This window comes from Anopheles gambiae, chromosome 2 (assembly GCF_943734735.2).
Source record: "Anopheles gambiae chromosome 2, idAnoGambNW_F1_1, whole genome shotgun sequence".
NCBI classification, from domain to species: Eukaryota; Metazoa; Arthropoda; class Insecta; order Diptera; family Culicidae; genus Anopheles; species Anopheles gambiae.
Window position 1 is genome coordinate 6,111,455 of NC_064601.1, and position 20,085 is coordinate 6,131,539.

At 49.0% G+C, this 20,085-nt stretch overlaps 2 protein-coding genes across 3 annotated transcripts in view; one reads left to right on the forward strand and one right to left on the reverse strand.

Annotated features, from left to right (window-relative positions):
- LOC1281610 (gonadotropin-releasing hormone receptor) overlaps positions 1-15,400 on the forward strand; it is a 37,486-nt gene extending 22,086 nt beyond the window's left edge. Inside the window, exons 3-6 of one of the 2 annotated variants that reach the window (XM_061649656.1) lie at positions 1,564-1,747; positions 10,080-10,288; positions 10,389-10,514; positions 14,182-15,400. In XM_061649656.1, the coding sequence (XP_061505640.1) occupies positions 1,564-1,747; positions 10,080-10,288; positions 10,389-10,514; positions 14,182-14,340 (678 nt within the window). In that variant the 3' untranslated portion in view covers positions 14,341-15,400. Of the gene's footprint in view, positions 1-1,563; positions 1,748-10,079; positions 10,289-10,388; positions 10,520-14,181 lie in introns of both variants that reach the window. The other variant, XM_061649655.1, reaches the window with a different exon arrangement.
- A 10-nt stretch (positions 15,401-15,410) lies between these two features.
- Positions 15,411-19,663, reverse strand: LOC1281609 (RNA polymerase-associated protein CTR9 homolog). The gene is made up of 4 exons (XM_321554.2): positions 19,381-19,663; positions 19,190-19,288; positions 18,183-19,115; positions 15,411-18,098 (listed from the first exon to the last, which is right to left on the reverse strand). Exons 1-4 carry the CDS (start codon positions 19,420-19,422, stop codon positions 15,564-15,566), a joined length of 3,609 nt encoding a protein of 1,202 aa, XP_321554.2. The 5' UTR covers positions 19,423-19,663; the 3' UTR covers positions 15,411-15,563.
- Positions 19,664-20,085: the final 422 nt, after the last annotated feature.

Below are 20,085 nucleotides of genomic sequence, written 5' to 3' on the forward strand. Positions count from 1 at the left end.
GCTCATTCCGCAGGCAGTGTTCCCGCTGGGCCGCTGAAGACCTACTGCAAAACGAATGGCTTTCCGGCGGCTTAGATGCCAAGGTTATCGATGCTGCCAATCACTCAATTATGAAGTATCATTATTGACCGGTATCAAACGCAGGACACCCCTCGAATAATGGGGAGGGGGGGGGGGGGAGGACATTTTTGCGTAACACGATCCTTGCTTGCTCTTTCCGCCTACGCAACAGATGCTCTTGAGGTTCTCAGTTGACACTGTATACGCCTTACGCATTTGTTTACGCACGACGGTTATGTATTTGCTACCGCCCAGCATCGTTCGTTCTAGAATGTGCTTAAGAAAACAATAAATGTTACTTCATATGGTTTGTAATTGTTGGGCGAAAAAGATTTGGCTGAAAAATTCGCCAAAGTCAGAACCGTGGACGGGTTTATTAAAACCGATGGGTGCTGAACGTCACCGTGTGCTGATTTATATTTAATTAGCGCAAACGCTGTACCTTCTGAGAAGAGCTGGAGAGCTATTATTAAACCAAGAGGACAATATTGGATTAGTCCAAAAATCACAGAAAACGGGCACGCAATTGTAAACAGATCTAAAGGTGAGGTAAACTAGATTACTGGTTATTTTTTCCCTTCTCCATCTATTGTACGTCGAGGGTAGTATCATCGCCCACTCGTTTGGACTAGGTAGTACCCGAAGTCTGGTAAAGAATGTACCGAAATGATACATTTAGATTGTCTGCTATAAAGTATTCAAGTCCTTTTTGGATCCTTGGCACGTTGGTTGGCGAATGATTTTTGCTGCTAAAACAAAGTTAACAGCAAAGGCATAGCATCAATAACGCCGGAACATGCTTCTATCTTAAGATGCTACAGATCTTTTCAGATTGTTGTGTTTGCCCTCTAGACAAATAACCTGTTGCTCGCTTTTCAGCCAACCGTTACTCGATGGATCCTCAGCGTAGCTTTGTCCACTTTCTGTGGGAGGAGGGGATGATTAGCCTACAACATCGCCACTCTCCGGTCCAAATAACAACAACGCGCCGGGAATCAATTAAACTTTTGCGCACCATCATCATTCATCCGCAATTCAGACCATCCCGAGTGTGCTTTCAGACACGCTCTCCATAAAACCGCGTACTGGGGGGGGGGGGAGGTCAAATTTTGAACTTGTACAAACATAACATCTACCACAAAACACACGTGCGCACACCCCAACTAGTACAAGTTCAAAGAGCTCTCAATGCCCCCGCCAAGTCCTGGGCGCAACAAGATAAGACCACAACAGCCCACCATCGCCATGATCGTGAATGAGACGCGGTAGGGGGTTCGATGGCCCACAAAAGGGTGTACGTTTTGGACCGTTTGGGAGTTTGGGCCGTTCTCGGAGGATGCAGCGGCCACAGACGCTGTAACCGGGTCCGGAGTTATGAAATTAAACCATGCCGACTCGGGCGTTGGCGCTCACCTCCATCGCACAACCACACAATCGGTTTCTGTCCCATTTTCTCAGCTCATGGTCTCCCTCTCTCTCTCTCTCACCCCCCTCTCTTTCCAGTGGATGATATTTCGGGTGGCGAAAGGACCGTTTGTGGAGGACTTTTACCAGTGCGTAACCCACGGCTTCTACACCGACCGATGGCAGGAGCAGCTCTACACGACCTTCACGCTGGTGTTTATGTTCATCATTCCGCTGCTGATATTAATCGGCACCTATTTATCAACGTTCATGACGATCTCAAGTAAGTATCAAGCTCCGGTAAAAGCCACGTTTTGCCCACTCGACCCAAACAAAACCGAGGCCTCCGCCACGAACGCTGCTGTTGGAGGGCAGTAACTATAACGCCGCCTGCCGCCGGGTCGTGTTGCTTCCTTTAAACGATTCGATAATTCCTTTAAATTTCGTTAAATATTTAATGCCATCGCTGAAGCGTGCAGAAATCAAGACTGCCTCACAATTAGAGGCAGCGTTTGCTTTCCGAACGATGCACAGAGGTTCAGCTTTCTGCGCTGTTTGTGTTTGGCTTCCACTGCAAAGCCCCCCGAACGAAGGTGATTAATTGCCCGGGCAACAATTAATTTAGCAAATTGAGATTTTCCCAAGCTTTTTTGCTGGGAGGTGGCAAGCGACCATCCTTCCAATTCGAAATTGCTCTGCATTCGAAGCGTTTCGGTGTTCGGACTGACGGCGTGCTCTGGAGTGGAATCAATCTCACTTTCTTCCTCACTTTCGATTTGTTTTCGCTTAATGGTATGCACGGTACGGTTTCGATCTACTCATCCATTACGGTGTGTTTGCGTTCTTGGGAGGAGTTCTTGCTTGTTGGGTCAGGCTTTTCGGTACGAAAAGCTAAAAAACCTCTCAGCTTACGGTTCACGGATGGGCCGGACGGTTCAATTTAATCAATTCTCCTCGAACTCGAGCAACTTTTTAGCTAATTATTTAAATAAAAGTCCACTTTCCTTCACTTTTACCGGTGGCAGCAAGTGTCGGTTTGGGAAAAGTTTTCCCGCCAAATTGACTTTATCGCGTTAATTGTGTAAGTGTGACGCAATTCTCGCTAAATGTCACGGTTTTTCATTACAATACCCGTACCCTAGCAGGTGGATGCGTTTGCAAGATAAGCCATTAGTTTGGTGTGGGGGCCGTTTCGGTTGGGATTGCTTCCCGCTCGCTCCCAGGCAGGGGAGTGATTTACGCTCTGGCGCGGGATGAATGGCAACGAAAAACGCGCTCGGCTGAATACTCTTTCCAAAGGTGAAACGAAACACTACCCACCGGCCAAGAAGCTTTATCATCGCCGTGCGAAACGCGGGCGCAAACGAAACGATTTTCGCTATCTAACCTCAGACCGTGACACACCATCCATCACGCGGTCGAGCATGAGCGGCTGTCATTAATTAGTTCTATTGGCACGAAATGAGGCCCACTCACGACACGTGGGCAGCACAATACTTTCTGGTTTAATGGTGTTGTTTTCACGTTGGTAGAAAATGCCACCGAAAGCAGCACAATACCGTGTTGCTTGTAGCAATGGTTTAATGATGCGTTGATTGCACGAAACACACGACCCCCCCACGGATGGCTGTGGAGCAACCAGATGCGGGAAGCTTCTTGTGCACGCCATTTCACTCGCCACTGGAGATAGTAAACTCCACTCGAAATCGTACTCATAAAATACTAAGCAAGACCTCTGTGTGTGTGATTGCATGGTTGTGTGCTTTGCTATTTGTTGCAAATTAATTAATTTGTTTCAAGAAAGATACAAAAATACTTCATTGCATCACTTGCGCTTCCCAGACAAATTGTCTGAAGGATTTTCAAATCCGCCCTAATGTAGGCAATCCGCATTACAGAACGTTTGTTATAAAAAAAACACTGAGCAATTTGAACTATTTCAAAGAAATGTTTGCTTTCTGCACTGTTGGAAAATTAGCCTTCAAGCCATTAGAGCATAACCGCTGTCCTTCACTCGCTCGGCTGCACCTTTTCCAGCTAAGATGCCAGCACAAAAAGATCGAGCGAGTTAGACAGAAATTCGGTCTGTCTATTGTAGGAACGTTTCTCTTTTACAAACACTTCTCAAGTACTACGCACTATTGGATTGGGTTTTTAATTAAAGAAGTGGTTTTTGCTTGGGAAATTATTAACAAACGCTTACCAAAAACCATTCGCCCCTTGTTTCGAGGAATCAGTCTCGGCTTCAGGCTAGGTGAGAGTGTAAAAGATCGCTGGGTTATGGACCGATCAAGGTGAACGCTTCGCCTAGCTTTCCATTCCGAACCCGGTAAACAACTTCCCTCTTGCAATTTCCCTCCCGAGAAGGATTCCACACCCTACAGCTGCTTCGGTTGGTGCAAATTGTGTAATTTTTATTTGCTCTCCGCACGCCACTGCACTGCACACAAAGGACCATGGCCCTGGTTCAGCTGCTGCTCGATGGCACGGTTTGCTGTACAGGGGCAGGCAAGGCACAACGCAAACAACAGAGCTTGCGATTGTAAACTGACCTTTTTGCAATAATGAATTCATTCCTGTGCCAGGCTCGGCACATCGGAAGCACAGAAGTCCATCCCGCATGCTTTGCTACATACTCCTTAAAGCGTTCTCGATTTCAACCTTTTCGGGTAACCATCCAGAACCTTTTCCCCCGTTCCCATTCGGGTTTATTTAGGTTACGTCAGTGGCCCAATCTTTTTCTTCCTAGACAACCGAAAAAAGCCTATTCATAACCGTTTCGTTTTCACCCGATTTGCACCCGATCCAAAGCTCCATCGCAGACTCCATCAATCAGCAAAAGGGACGTTCGTCGTTTGCATTGGACGTCCGGCATACCTTTTTCTACGCTTGGGAGTGGCGTGTCCTACCATTTACAAACCGGGCGACAACGCCGAAGGGCAAGCAGGCAGTGGGGCAATTTGATCCGACAAATTAATGCCATATCATCACCGGGAGTGGGTTTTTTTGCCGACCCGGGCCAATCTATATTGGTCCCCTTTTTCTGTGATGAAGCGCAAAAGCGGGGGGCTTCACCAGAACAACACTTTAAGTATTATGCGACAAACGATTCTCCCAAATGGCCCATAAAAAAGAGAGTAACATGCTCAAATCCTCGAACTAACAGTATCACCAGTCTGTCCATACTAAATTGGTGGAAAATGTAATTTCCTTAAAATAGTTGAAACTTTCACTGAAACTGTCTCGATCATCATAGCAAAGCGAAGCGATTTACTGGTACTAGAGCCACCCTATTGGTATCCAAAAGTGTTAGTTCAATGGTCGCGTTGTCGCAGCAGTAAAATGCTCACTTTCTAAGATTTTACTATGCCAATGATCTCTCACCAGCTGTTAAATCAATCATCTCCTGCTGCTGGACGCAACAATATCCATCGACAACCAGTGCAGCAACGAAGGCCAATCAATCGGCACTGTCAAACGGTGAAATGGTGCAGCAACAGCTAGGTTGCACCTGGTCAGTTTCGGTGCATGCATGCAACACGCTTTTCTTTTTCCTACGGGTCTTTTTTCCTACTGTGTAATACAACCGTACGCTTCCATTTCAATTAACTTTTACCTGGAAGCTAAAAGCTGTTGCTGTCTGAATGATGGTGCAGCGCTCAACATATGCACCGAGCTGGAAGTAAAGACAACGATAATTGAAATGTACGACACGCCGTTTCACACACCAGAATGGTTGCTGGAAATTCGTTCGACACTTTTTACCTCAACGGTTGGTGCTTTTTTGGAACGTATTCTTTTAAAAGCTTTCTGCAGGTAAGAGTAGAAATCTATCCCTAAAAAACCTGTGTCCATACGTTAGGAGAGAATGTTACTGTGGTTTGGAAAGTGTTGAATGCTGACATCGGCAAAATAATTTCAAGAAGCTATGCAAAAATGCGTCCAAAATGGGTTAAAAATTCATTTGAAATTCATAAGGAATTATACTTTCTAATTACGAACCCGACCAAGCTAAGCCAACCATGAGTGTGTAGCACAAAGCGTCGAAGCAAATAAAGTTTTTGCAACACGCCGTGCGGGTCGATGTAAATTCATACCACTACTCCCCGAGGGTCAGATCGGGACCGTTCTCGGAAAATGTCCAAACTCACCTAATCTTCCCCATATGTCGACACTATGCGTCTCGGGAAAGTTCAACACAAAAAAAAAGGTCAGCAAAAACCGTGTAAAAATGGACGTCCCCGGTTGGCTCATTTTCCTAGAATTCGGCCAATAAATCAAGGAAGCAAGCCTAACATAACCAGCAACAGCTGAAGTGGACCAAAAATATATCAACCACACACACACACACACCATCTGTTTCCGGGAGCGTCGGGAATGGCACACGCAGGGTGAAGGACAATGCTACGAGTCACACAAACACACACAGTTTCTCGCACTAAAGACGTACGAGAGCCAAACCCCTCACTCACTGTTACGCTCGTACGCATACTACAGCGAATGTATGTTCTATTTTTAGTTTTATCCGAAATGTTTGCCTCTCGTTTTTATCTGTATCTGGATGTGGGGGGGATGGATTGTTGTTTTATGCTGTGCGCACTTTACAAACTGTCTGTTACAATATGTTCCTTTATCCACATTCCTGTACACATACATGCATGCACTCGCACGCGCAGGGATACAAATTCACCCGCGTACAGCCGGGAATCGCATCATCCGAAACGCGTCCGTGGAGCGTGGATGTGTGGAAACTTTCTTCGCCGACATTCTTTAACCTTTCCCGGGGAACTTTATAATTCCAGCGCACAAGCAGGAGCGCGAGGGAAGAGCGGGAAGGGAAATCTGCCTCGCCCAGACCCGGATTCGTTGCTGCTGACACTTATTTATGTTCGAAACCCATCGCCCCGCACACAGCACCGCGCGCAGCTCAACAGCTTGCGGACAGGGAGCACCAAAAAAGGGATATAAAAATGGCGCTACAGATACTCGTGCGAGGCGTACCCTTACACTTTCAGTAAAGCATCGCTTTGCGTGTCGATTCTACGTACGAGCGTTCGTTTACACAATTGCAGAACAAATTGTCGCTGCAACAGGCGCCAAACGCTTGGATAAGTTATTGCAGCATTCACTCAGCAGGCTGTTTTCCGCCGAATGCGCCTGACATGTTTGTGTGAGACAGTAGCATAAATTAGATTATTTTTCGATCGAATCGTATTTCGATTTCGATTCCTAGGAAAAATCAAAACCAACACTTTGAGCTCGTTTTTTTGTGTGTGTAAAATGTGTACATGTTGCCTTCCTCGAAATCCCCCGTAAAGAAAAAAGGTGCGAAAAAGGAGTGAAAATTGTATTAAAAACGCAAACTTGTGCCTTTTCCATTTTTGACACACACACACACACACACACCCGAAAGCGAATATTGAGGCATCGTATTTACAAACAGCGACTCCGGCACACGGTCGGTCCCGCCCCGAGTCACGCTTGCCGATGGAGCCGCCTGGTACGTTTCGGCGCACACGATGGCTGTGTGTGTGTGTGAGTGTTTTTTGGCAAAATGCCGCATAATCCGATTATTATAGTGTAATAGACATAGGCTGCAAATGTGTGGTGGTGAGGGGAGGTATGCGGAAATGAATAAAAATCAATCATACTCATATCAAAGCGTTTCCCCCATTTTCAATATTTCCCGCTTCGCGCTGACATCTCTCACCCGGGCTGGATTTACTTGTTGACAGTGAATAGGATTGTGTACGGGCCTCCGGGCCCATGCCCCTAATCAAATTTTGTGGCTCACCATAGCAAGTTTGTTTTTTTTTTTCTCTTCCTAGTATCTTCATAGTAGTTCGTCGCATGATAAATGATTTATTGCATGCCGCTCTCCGGCTGCTTTCGTGGCACGTAATTTAATTTGACCGTTTTGTTCTTATATTTATGAAGCGTGCGGTACCACCGACCGACCGACCGACCGCTTTATTTATAACTGTATCACAAAGTGTAAGCCTTTTCGGCAGCTTTTGAATATGAAATTGTGTTGCGGTACACGCACATGCCTCCAACATTGTAAAAGCACGAGTGTGTGTGTGTACCACCACCGTCACAGCAGTGAGTTACAGGGTTTTCCTGGGGTTCTCATAGTTGTGGGACACTTCCTTGACTCTTTCCTGCTGGACTCTATGGCACCCTTTTTGGACAGGCTCCTTCGAAATTCTTATTGGATTTGTTCAACAAGGCTGCTATAGAGTCCAATTCCCATTACATTAAGTTCATTTCACGTTAGAAAGAGTTCATTAAGTGTCCCACGGCTATGAGAATTCGTGGAAAACCCTGTATTACTTTAGGCAAAGTTTCTCACACCACCGCTCACCTCAAGCGTGTGTTAATCGGGTTAGCCCGCGTACAAACTCTCAGTGGAACTCATTTGAGGTCTCAAATCTTCTCAAAACCTGTCAGCAAATGGTTAGTGATGGGGAATTGTGCCACACTCCTTAATTCGATAAACGAATGTGATGAAACTTTCACTGCTCGAGACACGCTCGTTTCACGGCAAACGTCAGCACTTGATTCATAAGAATTCTACCAGAATTCCCCGTAACTCATCCGTGAGTGGAAAATCAAATTTCGTTCTCCACACCACCGCTCCAACTTCATGCAAATGGTTTGAAAATTGTACAAAATTGTAGACGCTCGGTCAATGGAATGCTGCGAAATCGTTCCGAAAGGTTAATGGCGTCCCGGTGGCATTACTCGAGAAAGCGCTTAGGCAGCCACATTTGTCTCGACGCTCACACACACACACACACACACACACACACACACACACACACACACACACACACACACACATTTTCAGTGACCAGACCAGTCTGAACGGTGGTGGAAAACGATGACGGAAACTGATCTACGTCCATAAATTTTCCACCACGCATCTGCACCGTGCAAGGCAAGTACCGGCGCCGTGTATTAACAAGCGGCAAGAATATGGTACCCGCAGACGACTTGAGACGACTTTAGGTGGTACCACTCCCCCTCCACGCAGATGCAGATTGTCCTTTCCGGTCGGCAATGGGTAATGGTTGGTTCTGGCTTTTAAATTGCTTGGTGCTTTCCCAGCCTCGGGTTTGGTTAGCATAATTCCCGCTTCGAGTTGACAGCACAACGTGGCTAAACGTGTCTCTTAGCATTGCGGCTTAAAATTCTCGTTGCGTTTTCCCCATTGCGCGCACTAGATGCTGTGTGTGTTTGTGTGTGTTTTTCTTCCGGTTGCTACGGCACGCCACCTTTTTTCCATCTTTGCATCCATCCAGCCACCGACAGCATCATGAAATACGACACGCCTTGCAAAGTTTGACATTTCCAGGCCATATTTCCCGCTTGCGCCAGAGGCAATATGCTGTGCGTGCGTATAGTAAATTAAATTTCCGCACAGGTACAAACGGGCCGGTACGGAAGGAAGCCACAACGAAAAAAAAAACAAAAAAAAGATATGCCATTGTAAAGCCTGTAGAAAGGCGTGCGAGCAAAAGTGTTTCGGTGGATGGTAGCGCTTGCAGTGCTTCCGAAAATAGAACTCTTTCAGATATTTTTACGTGCACGTTCCCGGTTGCTAGCGCTTCACGGTATCGTAATTAATTAATAAACAGTTTCCTTTTCACTGAGAATGAGATAGGTTCACTTTTTTGTAAATGTTTATCATAACAAACTGCTCCACCCTTGTGACCCTCTCGGAACAGAGTTATGCATGCCGTTCTGGTGGCTGGCGGAATGTGTCGAACTCACAGCGTAAATGCAGCACGTGTGAGACCTGCACGCCACAACGGGGCGGTGTGCACATGTCCGCAAGGATATTAAACTTTCCCAGAACGGAATGTAATCAAGCTCAGTGTGAGGATCATTTTTATGACTAACACCTGTACACGAGGCGTGTCGGAATCAGAGGAGCGCCGGAACGTGCTAAATTAGTTTAATGAATCTTCAAACGGTACAGTTGTACGATCCAAACGAAAATCAAACGATTCCTCAACACCAAGTAGTGTCCATTTGCAATCGTATAAATTTTCGTTTAATATAAATCATCTCCCCACCGCAAAGATTAACGTATTTTTTCAATCATTCTGCATCATGCCGATGGTTGATGGTGTGTTGCAGCGCCTGCTTTGACCGGTAATGTTGTAATCTTCCCCGCAACGAACGATACACCCAGCCCAGGATGTGTATCGTCCGGGCTACCGGGCTCACGATCCCGGGTGCCATTAAGCTGCCTTCTTTTTCGGCCTCTCTTTTGGGACGTCCATTTCCGCCAAACCACAGCATAACCTAAACCATTCCATAAATTATTGCCAAAAATTGGCATCGCATCACGGAATCGATCCGTTTTTTTTTTGTATGTGCGGCAGGCGAGAAGATGATTCCGTTTTCGCTTCAAATGGCTATCATTGGAAGCGCTACCTCGCTCGGGACGGTTTCACCCTCCAAAAATACACACAACAGAAAGCTTCCTGTTCTTCTTTTTTGTTGTTGCTTTGGGCTTGTCTTTTAGTGGGTTTAATGTTCCTCTGGTGGGTTGTTTTTTCGTGCCTTACTCTGAACCATATTTTCTTCTCGCGAACGTTTTACAGGTAGTGAAAAAATCTTCCGCATCGATACGTCGGCCGTCGACCGGACGACGTACTATCGGCGCTCCGACACGAACCGTCAGCGGCTGATACACAAGGCGAAGATGAAGTCCCTCCGGATATCCGTCGTCATCGTGGTGGCATTCGTCGTGTGCTGGACACCGTACTACATCATGATGCTGATATTCATGTTCCTGAATCCGACCGAGCGTGTAAGTGCCTCCTCACCCCCTCCCGGTTGAAGGGGTTTGTCCGTGCGCCAATGTTTACTAACAGCCTGTTTCCCGCCCTCTCTCTCCACCGCGCTTACAGTTCGGCGAGGATCTGCAGTCGGGCATCTTCTTCTTCGGCATGTCGAACAGCCTGATCAACCCGCTGATTTACGGTGCGTTTCACCTGGTGCCGATACGACAGCGACGCAATCAGTACAATCAACATGTAAGGTACATATACGCTCGATGGCTCTAGTTTCGGTGTTGCCCCGCGCTAGTGCTGCATTGCCGTCGCTTCGCTGCTATGTGTGCTGTGCGTCTCTATGTGTGCATATATATGGCTATGGCGTTCGTCGCTTGCTTCTAAGTGTTGACCAGCGTTCTCGAGTTTGGGACTTTATGGGTAAAGTTAAACAAATGGATTGTGGGGCTCCGGGTGCCATTAGATTGATGCGTGCTCGTTCGAATCCGAAGGCGGCACATTAACGCCTGTGCTTATGCAACACTCGTAGCACGGAATGACCATTCGTTCGGCAGTTACGCACGTTGGGAATGGGATGCAGCCAATGCTGTTGCTCCATTGCCTAAAGTGTCTTCCGAACGAGCGGCCGAGCAAAGTCGTGAATGGAATCAGTAAAGAGGGTTCTTGAGAAATGCCCAATGCAGCCCACGGAGGATGGGTATGATTTTGTCCCTGAAATAGTATTCTACTTCATGCTATAGCTATTCCCCGCTGGTTAGATCGATTAGAAGACATTCTGGAGGGATAGGTAACGTTTAAGTTGCTTTTGCTTCAAATTTTTACCTTTTGTCAAACATGCATCCTCTTAAATTGAAATTGCAGAGCAGCTTTGCATACCTTTAGGCGCTTCACGCAAACGCCAGAAAGAATACTCTTCTTTGGCGTAACGTCCTACGCGGATATGCCAGTTTATACAGGCTTTCGAGACTTAATTCAGTACCACGCAGCCGGAGAGTCAATCCTTGCTACGGGAGGACGGTCCATTCTAGGGTTGAACCCATGACGGGCATGTTATTGAGTCGTTCGAGTTGACGAGTGTACTACGGGACCGCCACGGGAGAAAGAATACTACTTTAGCTAATTACGCTATGCTACAAACAATCAATTTGCATACTTTAAGGGGGAGTAGCAAGTGGGCAAAAACGCCTCAAGTTATGCAACCTACAACCCAAAACCACCGTATCATGTCCTTGTTAATGCTGCTTATGTTTCCTTCAGCGTGGCTTTCGTCGATTCGGACTAATTCCATCAAAGGAAATCAATGACCATACCGTAAATGCGAAGAAGTAGTTTTCCGAACATGTCGTTGGCATTACATTAACAGTTCTTTGGCGGGGCGGATGACAATGATAACGATGACGACGCACAAACTTGTCGAATTAGCAACCATAATTAGCTGGGTAAGAGCTCTTAAGCTACCTCGGAGCTCTTGCTTGCTAAATGGAATCGATTGCTAATTGCGTCCCATCCAATATCATCCAATACGACGTTATCGCTTCTCTTTGAGCTTCCTGGCCGTGGTCCAGTTGTAAAAGTGGCCGTGAGAGATCATCGATACACAAAAAAAACAATCAACTCCAACTTTGCTTCAAAAGAAAACACCACAACGCTACGGCGAACAAAATCCCTTGCCGGAAACGCAATCCCTCCCATTAACAAAACCGCATGCAAAACGGGTTGATAGATGGATGAAAAGGACTCAACTTTTGCTGCCCCTAACGATGGGGGGGGGGGGGGCAATTTTTGATAACAACTTTCCCTTTATGTGCGACGCTCGAGAGCGTTTGTGTTTCGGTGCAAAGTTGGTGCGCTTTCTGTCACGTGCCCCTTTTGATCCGAACAAATGGTTTCCTTGTGCCAGTGAAACAGAAAAGTGTTATCCGGGACCAAAGTTTGTCTTCCATCGTGATGGAATCACAGCTCGAGCTTGCGAGATGCAAAAGAAAATATGCACAAAACTTCCTTCCAATTCGGAGACGCAAAACTTCTCCCGCGTGGTCTTGCCTTGGCGGGTTTGACCCGTTGCTTCCGTCCCTTCATTAAGTGCCTACGCTACGGTACAACTTTAATGGAAACATATGATTGTCGCTCGGTGGAAGGTGGAAAACCTCACAAGCAATTTCAATTACCACGATATCCTCCATGCACCCGTCGTCGTCCACACATTGTGGCGGAACTTATGATTAAAAGATAAAATGAGCGTAACGACCATTATCACCCATTGCCGGCTTCGTGTGAGCTGGCCGGTCTTTGTCGTTGTTTGCGCGATGCGATGTGTGATATGCTGCTCTTGAATGGTCGTATTTTTCTGCTTTTAGTGCTTTCGTTACAGCGTTTTCATATTTTACCCGTTACCTTTTTGTGTTGCCGCTTGTGTGTGTGTGTTGCCCAGATGAAACCAACCTCCGCTACCGTAGAAAACAATCTTGCTTATCTTACCTATCTCCTCTCCTAATGTAGCTTGTATATTATTGTTGTTGTCTGGAACATGGAACGAAGGCCAACCGCCCAAGGATAACATGCACGTTATCTTTGGCGGAATTTCTTGGAAATATTTTTCATTTTCCTCGCTACAAGGGGACGAAGGGTTGAGTTCTGCCGTTATCCTGCTTTCTCTGCTAGACTCAAAAACAATATAAAAAAGGGACTAGCGGATATCCGCTGGGATGAAAAGCCCACAATCGCATGGATGGCCATCCAAACTCCCTTCATTTCTACTTACCATCCAAACCGCTGCGGAAGCACCATCTGGTGCTCACTACCTCGAAGGACCGATCGTCGCACGCCCAACAATTACCACACTTTCCCTTTTAGATGTGCCAAAGAAAAGGCACCGAAAGGATTGGCCAAATCTTTTGATCAGCTCAGTTGCATAAAAAGCTCACGCGTTAAGCAAGCAAACCCCCAGAAATTACACCAACACCAACCTGCTGGGACATCATTCCGCTTATCAGACCAACAAAGAGCATCTTGTCCCGCTTGCCGGCTATCCCTTTAATGCTTCTGCTCCTGAGTGTTTTGGGGGAAAGGAACAGAACAGTGGCTTAAAAGGATCACAGAAAAAGGTTAATAGACGGAGTGAAATGCGAACCATTAACAAAACCATAAACGAAACAACTTTGTCATTGCGATTTGCATAGCTTTAGGCGTTCTGTGTTGTGCTGTCTTGCGCTTCGCTGCCAAAAGGCGCCCCAAAGTATGCAACGCGCAGTACAGTATGGTGACAGTTTTAATGCATTTCACGCCGTTAAAAGCGTGTTTTGTGGGGGAAAGAAAGAGAGTTCTTTGACAACACGGACAGTTCACCATCAGTGCTGTAGTACTTTGTGCAAAAATCAATTACGCCGTACATCAAACTATAGTTACACCGTGTAATGTGGAAATTATTTCGAGAACGCGCGTTTCTTTGCTTGGTTGTTTCGCTTTTACGCTGATTGATTTTAGACGCTGCCACAAAGGGATGTGAAGTTCAATTTCGTTATCGCATCACATGTACCCGAAGCTTCTGTTAGTCGTGCACTTCATCGGTTGGGCGTTTGCTTGGCAAGCTAGAAAAGGGGTGCCACGCCGTGATATGGATTATGTTGATCTACACTAACACACACATCCACACAGGGCTGACTTTGCACAACTGATGCGATCTCATCATTTTCGCATCAGCGCACTTCTTTAACGCTAGACATATTGTGTTCGTGTTCAATGGCCATCAAAAAAAGGGGAACCAGAGAACAAATCCTTCTATCGTAGATGCCCTGAAACCATTAAATATTGAAAAGAAAAAAAAAACATGCTGAAACCATCTGTTGATCATTTGCTGTTTCTCTTTCTTTTTTCTGTTGGATTGCTCTTTTCCTTTCCGCTCTGTTTGCAGGGAAGGCTCTGTGTACTTTCAGCGGTCGTCCACCTTCAACCATCACAATGGCCACCAGCGGAACCTCAACCCGCACATCAAGTTTTCCAACTCGCACTCCAACCTGCCGGAGGAGATATCGCTCATGTCGCTGGAAAAGGACCTCCGCAGCCTGGATGAGAACGTGAACCAAATCCACCAGAAAGGTGGTGGTGGTGGGGGAGGAGGAGGAGGAGGCGGAGGCGGAGGAGGTGTTGGCGGTGGGATCGGGCTCAGCCTAGGCGGAGCGGCCGGTGTCGACGGTTCACGGCGGATCAAGCGGCGCAGCTTTGCCAGCAAGTTCCTGTCCTTTTCCCGCCTGCTGCAACGAAACCATCCGACTAAGCTTTAAACCGAGGCTTAAAGCTTGCACACGAATGACAAGGCGCATCCATCGTGGCCGCGCACGTGTTTGTACATACAAGGGAAGGTGATATGGCAAATGGAAGTTAGTTGCTCTCTCGCTTAGGTTTAGTGTATCGTTTAGACAGGTTAATTGATGTAGAGGTAAGCGAATTAAGTGTTAAGCTCACTCTCTCTCTCGCTACGGAGACACTACAGGCAGGGCCTGAGATTAACGAACCGTATGTGTGTGTGTGTGTTTGTCAGTATCGACGCTTAGTGCCACGTGGCAAGTACTTGTTGGGTTGTAAACCACCAAAACAATCAAGGGCAGCTAAAGGGACGAGCAGAAGGAGTAGTAACGCATTTTAACGCATTCCAGAGTCTATTACTATGTTGTTGTACAGCATTACGGAAGTTGTATTTGAATTCAGAGAGGTCTATTGTCGCAGCCGCAAAAAACAGACAGGCGAACGCATCAAAACTGCTAAATAGAAATGTTACAAAAATGAGAAGAACAAAAAACTAGCATCTATGTGTGTTAAGGAGAAGTGGAACAAACGGTTTAATGCAGGGAAATGTCAACAGTGAGTGTAGAAGAAGAATGCACGTGACGAGAGAAAAAAAAACGAAAGCAAACTGATGTAAAGAGGAATTGCACCCAAAAAAGGCTTAAAAAAGCTCTAACAAACATAACATAAAACAGGTTGTTGAACTGATGAATTGCCCGCGCCCGCGGGGCAAAGAAGCGTTGTTGTACAATGTTCCTTCGCCGCGGAGAGGGAGAAGGAAGGCGGCACAGAAGGCGGAAAACATATATACATATATATTTTTTAATAAAACTAAACTACAATTACAACCCGCCGTTGTTTGGATGCTGTTTCCAGTTGGCTTAACTTTATTCGATTCAATACGATCGGTTTGCTAAAATCTAGCTGTCTTCTTTACACTTAAAAACTGCACACACTACCACGACCATACCCCCTGGTACCCGTGCGTCCGGAGGGTGGACGAAGAACCATTCACTCCGATTCCGAGCCCGAGACGGACTTGCGCGAGATCGGCGATGCCTGTCTGCTGCCCGAGCCCGACCGCGACCTGGACCGCGATCCAGACCGCGAGCGGGACCGCGAACGGGACCGGCGACTTCCCCGGCTTGCCTGGCTTCCGCTGCGGCTGCGGCTGCGGCTACGGCTGCCGCTCTTACGGCTTCCAGCGCTCTGGCTGCGGCTACGCGACCGGCTACGGCTGCGACTTCCGCCCGATCCGGAACGGCTTCTCGAGCGCGATCCTTTGGCACTGCCCGACCGGCTACGCGAGCGGCTGCGCGAACGGCTACGGCTACGCGAGCCACTTCCGGCACGGCTACCGGCCCGGCTGCCCGAGCCCGACCGCGACCGGGACCGTGAGCCCGACCCGGACCGCGACCGGGACCGCGATCGACGCTGCGACCCATCCGAATCTTCTTCGTCCGACGCGATGCGGCGCTTGCGCTTCGTTGCCGGCGCGCCCGACTCACCGCCCGACTCGTCCCCGCTCGCTATCTTCAGCCGGCTGTCGTCGCTGTCCGACTCGCTCGTCGACACGGTGGCCTTCGACAGGATGCGCCCCTTCTGCTTCTGCGACAGCCCTTCGTCCATCGCCTTCTGGCGCTTCTTCTGCCCGCCGGATGCGCCCTTCTTCTTGCGCTTGCGCGAACCTTCGCCCTCCTCCTCCTCGCTGTCCGAATCGCCCCCACTTCCGCGGCGTGCCTTCTCCTTGCGCTTCCGACTGCCGCCGCCGCCCTGCGATTTGCGCGGCTTCTTCTCGCCCTTGCGCTTCCGCTCCTTGGGCGCTCCCGAGCCCTCCTCTCCGCCGCTACCACCACCCCCACCAACCTCACCGCCGCTTGCATCCGAGTCGGAAATGTAATCCTTCCGTCCACGGCCGCCCTTTTTCTTCGCCTCCGGCGCCGGCTCGGCAAAGAACAGTGCGTTCTTCGTCTTCTCCTTGTACTCCTGGCGCTTGAGCAGCATCTCCTCGTGCGCCTTGCGGCGCATCTCCTCCATCCGGCGGCGATCCTCCGCCTGGCGGCGCTTGAACTCTTCCCGCTCCAGCTCCTGCTTCTGGCGCAGCGAGCGCTCCTCTTCGTCGATCTTGCGCGCCCGCGACACGTGGTACTGCGCCTGCTGCAGTAGATCCTGGCACTGGTTCGCTTCCGTCTCGGCCAGCGCAATGTTGTACCGCGTCTTGTCGCCGTGCACGGACAGGTAGGTAAAGTACTTGTGCGCCAGCCCGAGCTCGTGCACCGCCTGCAGCACCACGCTCAGGACGGACTTCTCGTCGCGCAGCACAAACGTGGCGAGCCGCTGCAGCACGAGCGCAATGTTAAACAGCAGCACCGTGTCCTGCGGTGCGACGCGCCGCGCCTTCAGCAGCGTCATCTTCGCCTCCTTCAGCTTGCCCGCCCGGAAGTAGGCCCGGGCCAGGTACTGCATCACCTCCACGTTGTTGTGGCGGTAGAACTTCTTCAGGCAGTTTTCGTACATCTGGATCGCGCTAATGTACTGCTTCTGCTCCACGTAGATGTGCGCAATGTTGATCCACACGTCGCAAAAGTCGGCCGTCGCTTCGCGCACCTGCGCAAAGATGTCGCGCGCCTCAATGATGCAGCCCTTGTGCGCGAGCACGGCGCCGATCCCGTTCGCCGCCCATATGTTCTTCGGATCGTTGCGCAGCACCTGCTTGTAGATGGCGAGCGCCTTCTCCTGGTGCTTCTTTTCCTTCTCCTTGTCCCGGTTCGGTTGGTGCAAGCTTTGCAGCCAAAAGTTGCCGAGCGCGATGAGCGAGTAGGCGTCGCTCGAGGTGGCCGGATTCTTCAGAATCGTCTCAAAGTTCTTCTGGCCCAGCGTCCACTGCATCTTGGCGAGATGCAGGTTGCCGAGCAGCGACCGGGTGTCCGGGTTTTCCATGTTAATCTTCAGCGCGTCCTTGAAGAAATCGGACGCCACGAAAATCAAGCCCTTGTCGCGGGCCATACACCCCAGCCGCAGGTAGCAGTCGATGTAGTTCGGGTGCTCCTTCAGGATGTCCTTGTACAGCTTGTCCGCCTTGTCGAACACGGCCATCGCTTCGTACAGCCGGGCCAGATTGTACGTCATCGAGACGGAGATGGAATCGTAGTACTGGGCGTCGTGCTGCGCCTCAATCTTGGCCCGCTCGATCGCCTGCTCTAGCTTCGACATCGCCTCGTCCAGATTGCCCAGCCGGTAGTGCAGGGCGGCCACGTTGTTCAGTATCTCGGGCGGTATGTCCGCGTTCACCTTCTCCGTCAGGATGCTCGTGGCGGTGCCGTACGCCTGCAGCGAGCCTTGCAGATCGTTCTGCTCGAGGATCTGGGCCAGCTCGATCCACGCCTCCACATCGTCCGGGAACTGCTCCGTTACCTTCTTCAGGTGGTTCTTGGCAATGTCACGCTTCGACTGCGAGGAGGAAGTCGCGTACAGGGAGCCCAAAATCTTCATCGTCTCGTAATTGCCCGGCTGTGCTTTCAGCACCTTCTCGAAACACTGTGCAGCCTGCAATCAAAACCAAAAACCCCCTCCCGTTAGCTCTGGCCATTCGAACGAGTCCATCCCGCACCCTTTTTGCACCCGACTTACATTTTCCGAATCGCCACGATAGATGTACATCTGTCCGAGACCAAAGTGGGGCAGCACAAAGTTTACCGGCGCAAACTGCGTCGACTGATAGTAGTACTGGAACGCCTGATCGTAGTCGCGCTGCACGTGGAAGGCGCGTGCCAGCTGGTAGCAGCTTTCCGCACGCATCGCTTCATTTTCCGTGTTGTGGAAGGCGTGCAGCGCCAAGTGCTGCACCTTCTGGTAGTCCTTCTTGAAGAAGAAATGGTTCGCCAGATGGTTCAGCACCATCGGGTTGGTCGAATCGATCGTGTACGCTTTCGACAGCATCTGCACGCCCATCCGGTTCGATTCGGGCTCGTGCAGGTTCAGCTTCAGGATGGCCAGCCCGACCAACGCACCAACGCACTGCGGCTCGAGGTCGAGCGCCCGCTGGAACGCTAGCTTCGCCTTGTCCGGATTGCTCAGCTTCAGAAAGCAGTGCCCCATACCGAGCCGTACCGCGGCCGGACAGTTCGGGTTGGTCCGAAGCGCCTTCTTGTAGAACGCCAGCGCACCCCGGTAGTCCTTCTTGTTGAACGCAATGCACGCCTTGCCGAGCAGGGACGGTATGTTGGAGGGCGATTGGTTCAGTACAAAGTTGAACTGTGCATCGGCCTGGTCCATCTTGTCGCCCTCCAGCAGACAGAAGTACGCACGACCGAGCAGATGGTTCTGATCGTACATGATGATCTTGTCCGCGGTCGTGTAGAGCAGCGTCGCCTTCAGGAACAGGTCGCGCTTCTTGTCCTTCGACTTTTCCCGGTTGGCTTCCTGCACGTAGTACGCGGCCAGCATATCGTACGCGCGCATCTGGTCCTTCTCAAAGTCCCGATAATGGATGTTGGCGTCCACGCGGGACGCCTCGAGGATTTTGATGAAATCATCTGTTTTCTTTTGCTTGTAGTACGCCAACTGAAAACGGGGAAAAGGGGGGAGGAAGGGGTGATTACCATCGAAAATCCGGTGCAAAAAGGGTCTTTACTTACCGCGACCGTCACCCACGTATTGAGCTGGGAGCGCTCCTGCCGCAAGATGCCAAGCACCTCTTCACCCTCGGGAAGCTGTTCCGGATCGAGCTCTATAACCTGTTGTGGGAATATGCGACAAGGCAAACGTTGGAAAGTAAGTATCGGTCGAGAAGAACGTCACAAAATTCGCAGAAATCCTGGCATCATACCTCGTCCGTGTCCCTCAGCGGGATTTCAATCGGTGCAGCCATGATGTTTGCCGCGCGGCCTTCCGCACAGAAGACGACGTAATAAACACACTCTCAGCACACCGTCGCACACAATCTTACTTGCTATCAGGAAGAACTGCACCACTGAGTGCAAATATCACTAAACTACGTTCCGAGTTTTCGTCGCTTTTGTAAAACACTTCAAACTTTAAGATAAATTTTCACCAAACCACAAACAACGCACCAAACGGTGTGGAAAGGGTCGTGTGTTTGTGTGTGCGTGTGCGTGCGTGTGTGTTGTGACAGTTGCGGCCAATGTCAAACCAATTTATAGCGATGGGTTGATTTCTGACGTTCGTTTCAACAGCGCCATCTGTGGGTGAGATTGAGATCCTGTTGAGGATTAGGCTCCTCCCATTTTTTTGAAATGGCAATGGTGGTTGCGTCTTGAATTTAAAAAATATTCAATATCCTTAAACGGTGATGTTCTGAATCGACTTAACTTATACATGTATTTACATTTTACTTCAGACACTCACTATCTTTCTCAAGGTTATTTAAAATATTTAAGGAAAAACAATAACAATAAAAATAAATGAATCAGAACAATGCAAATCCATGCTAAGGGACAGTAAGAATACGAAATAATCCAAAACAATGCTCTTTTTTACCTACAACTATCGCTTTCCAGTCATTGGAATTAAC

Excerpts from the sequence above, each read along its gene's own strand:
- LOC1281609 (XM_321554.2), bottom strand. The coding sequence starts at position 19,422 with ATGGCTGCACCGATTGAAATCCCGCTGAGGGACACGGACGAG. Across the intron at positions 19,116-19,189 it reads ATACGTGGGTGACGGTCGCG|TTGGCGTACTACAAGCAAAA; the intron begins GTAAGTAAAGAC and ends CCCCGTTTTCAG. Across the intron at positions 18,099-18,182 it reads ATCGTGGCGATTCGGAAAAT|GCTGCACAGTGTTTCGAGAA; the intron begins GTAAGTCGGGTG and ends TTTTGATTGCAG.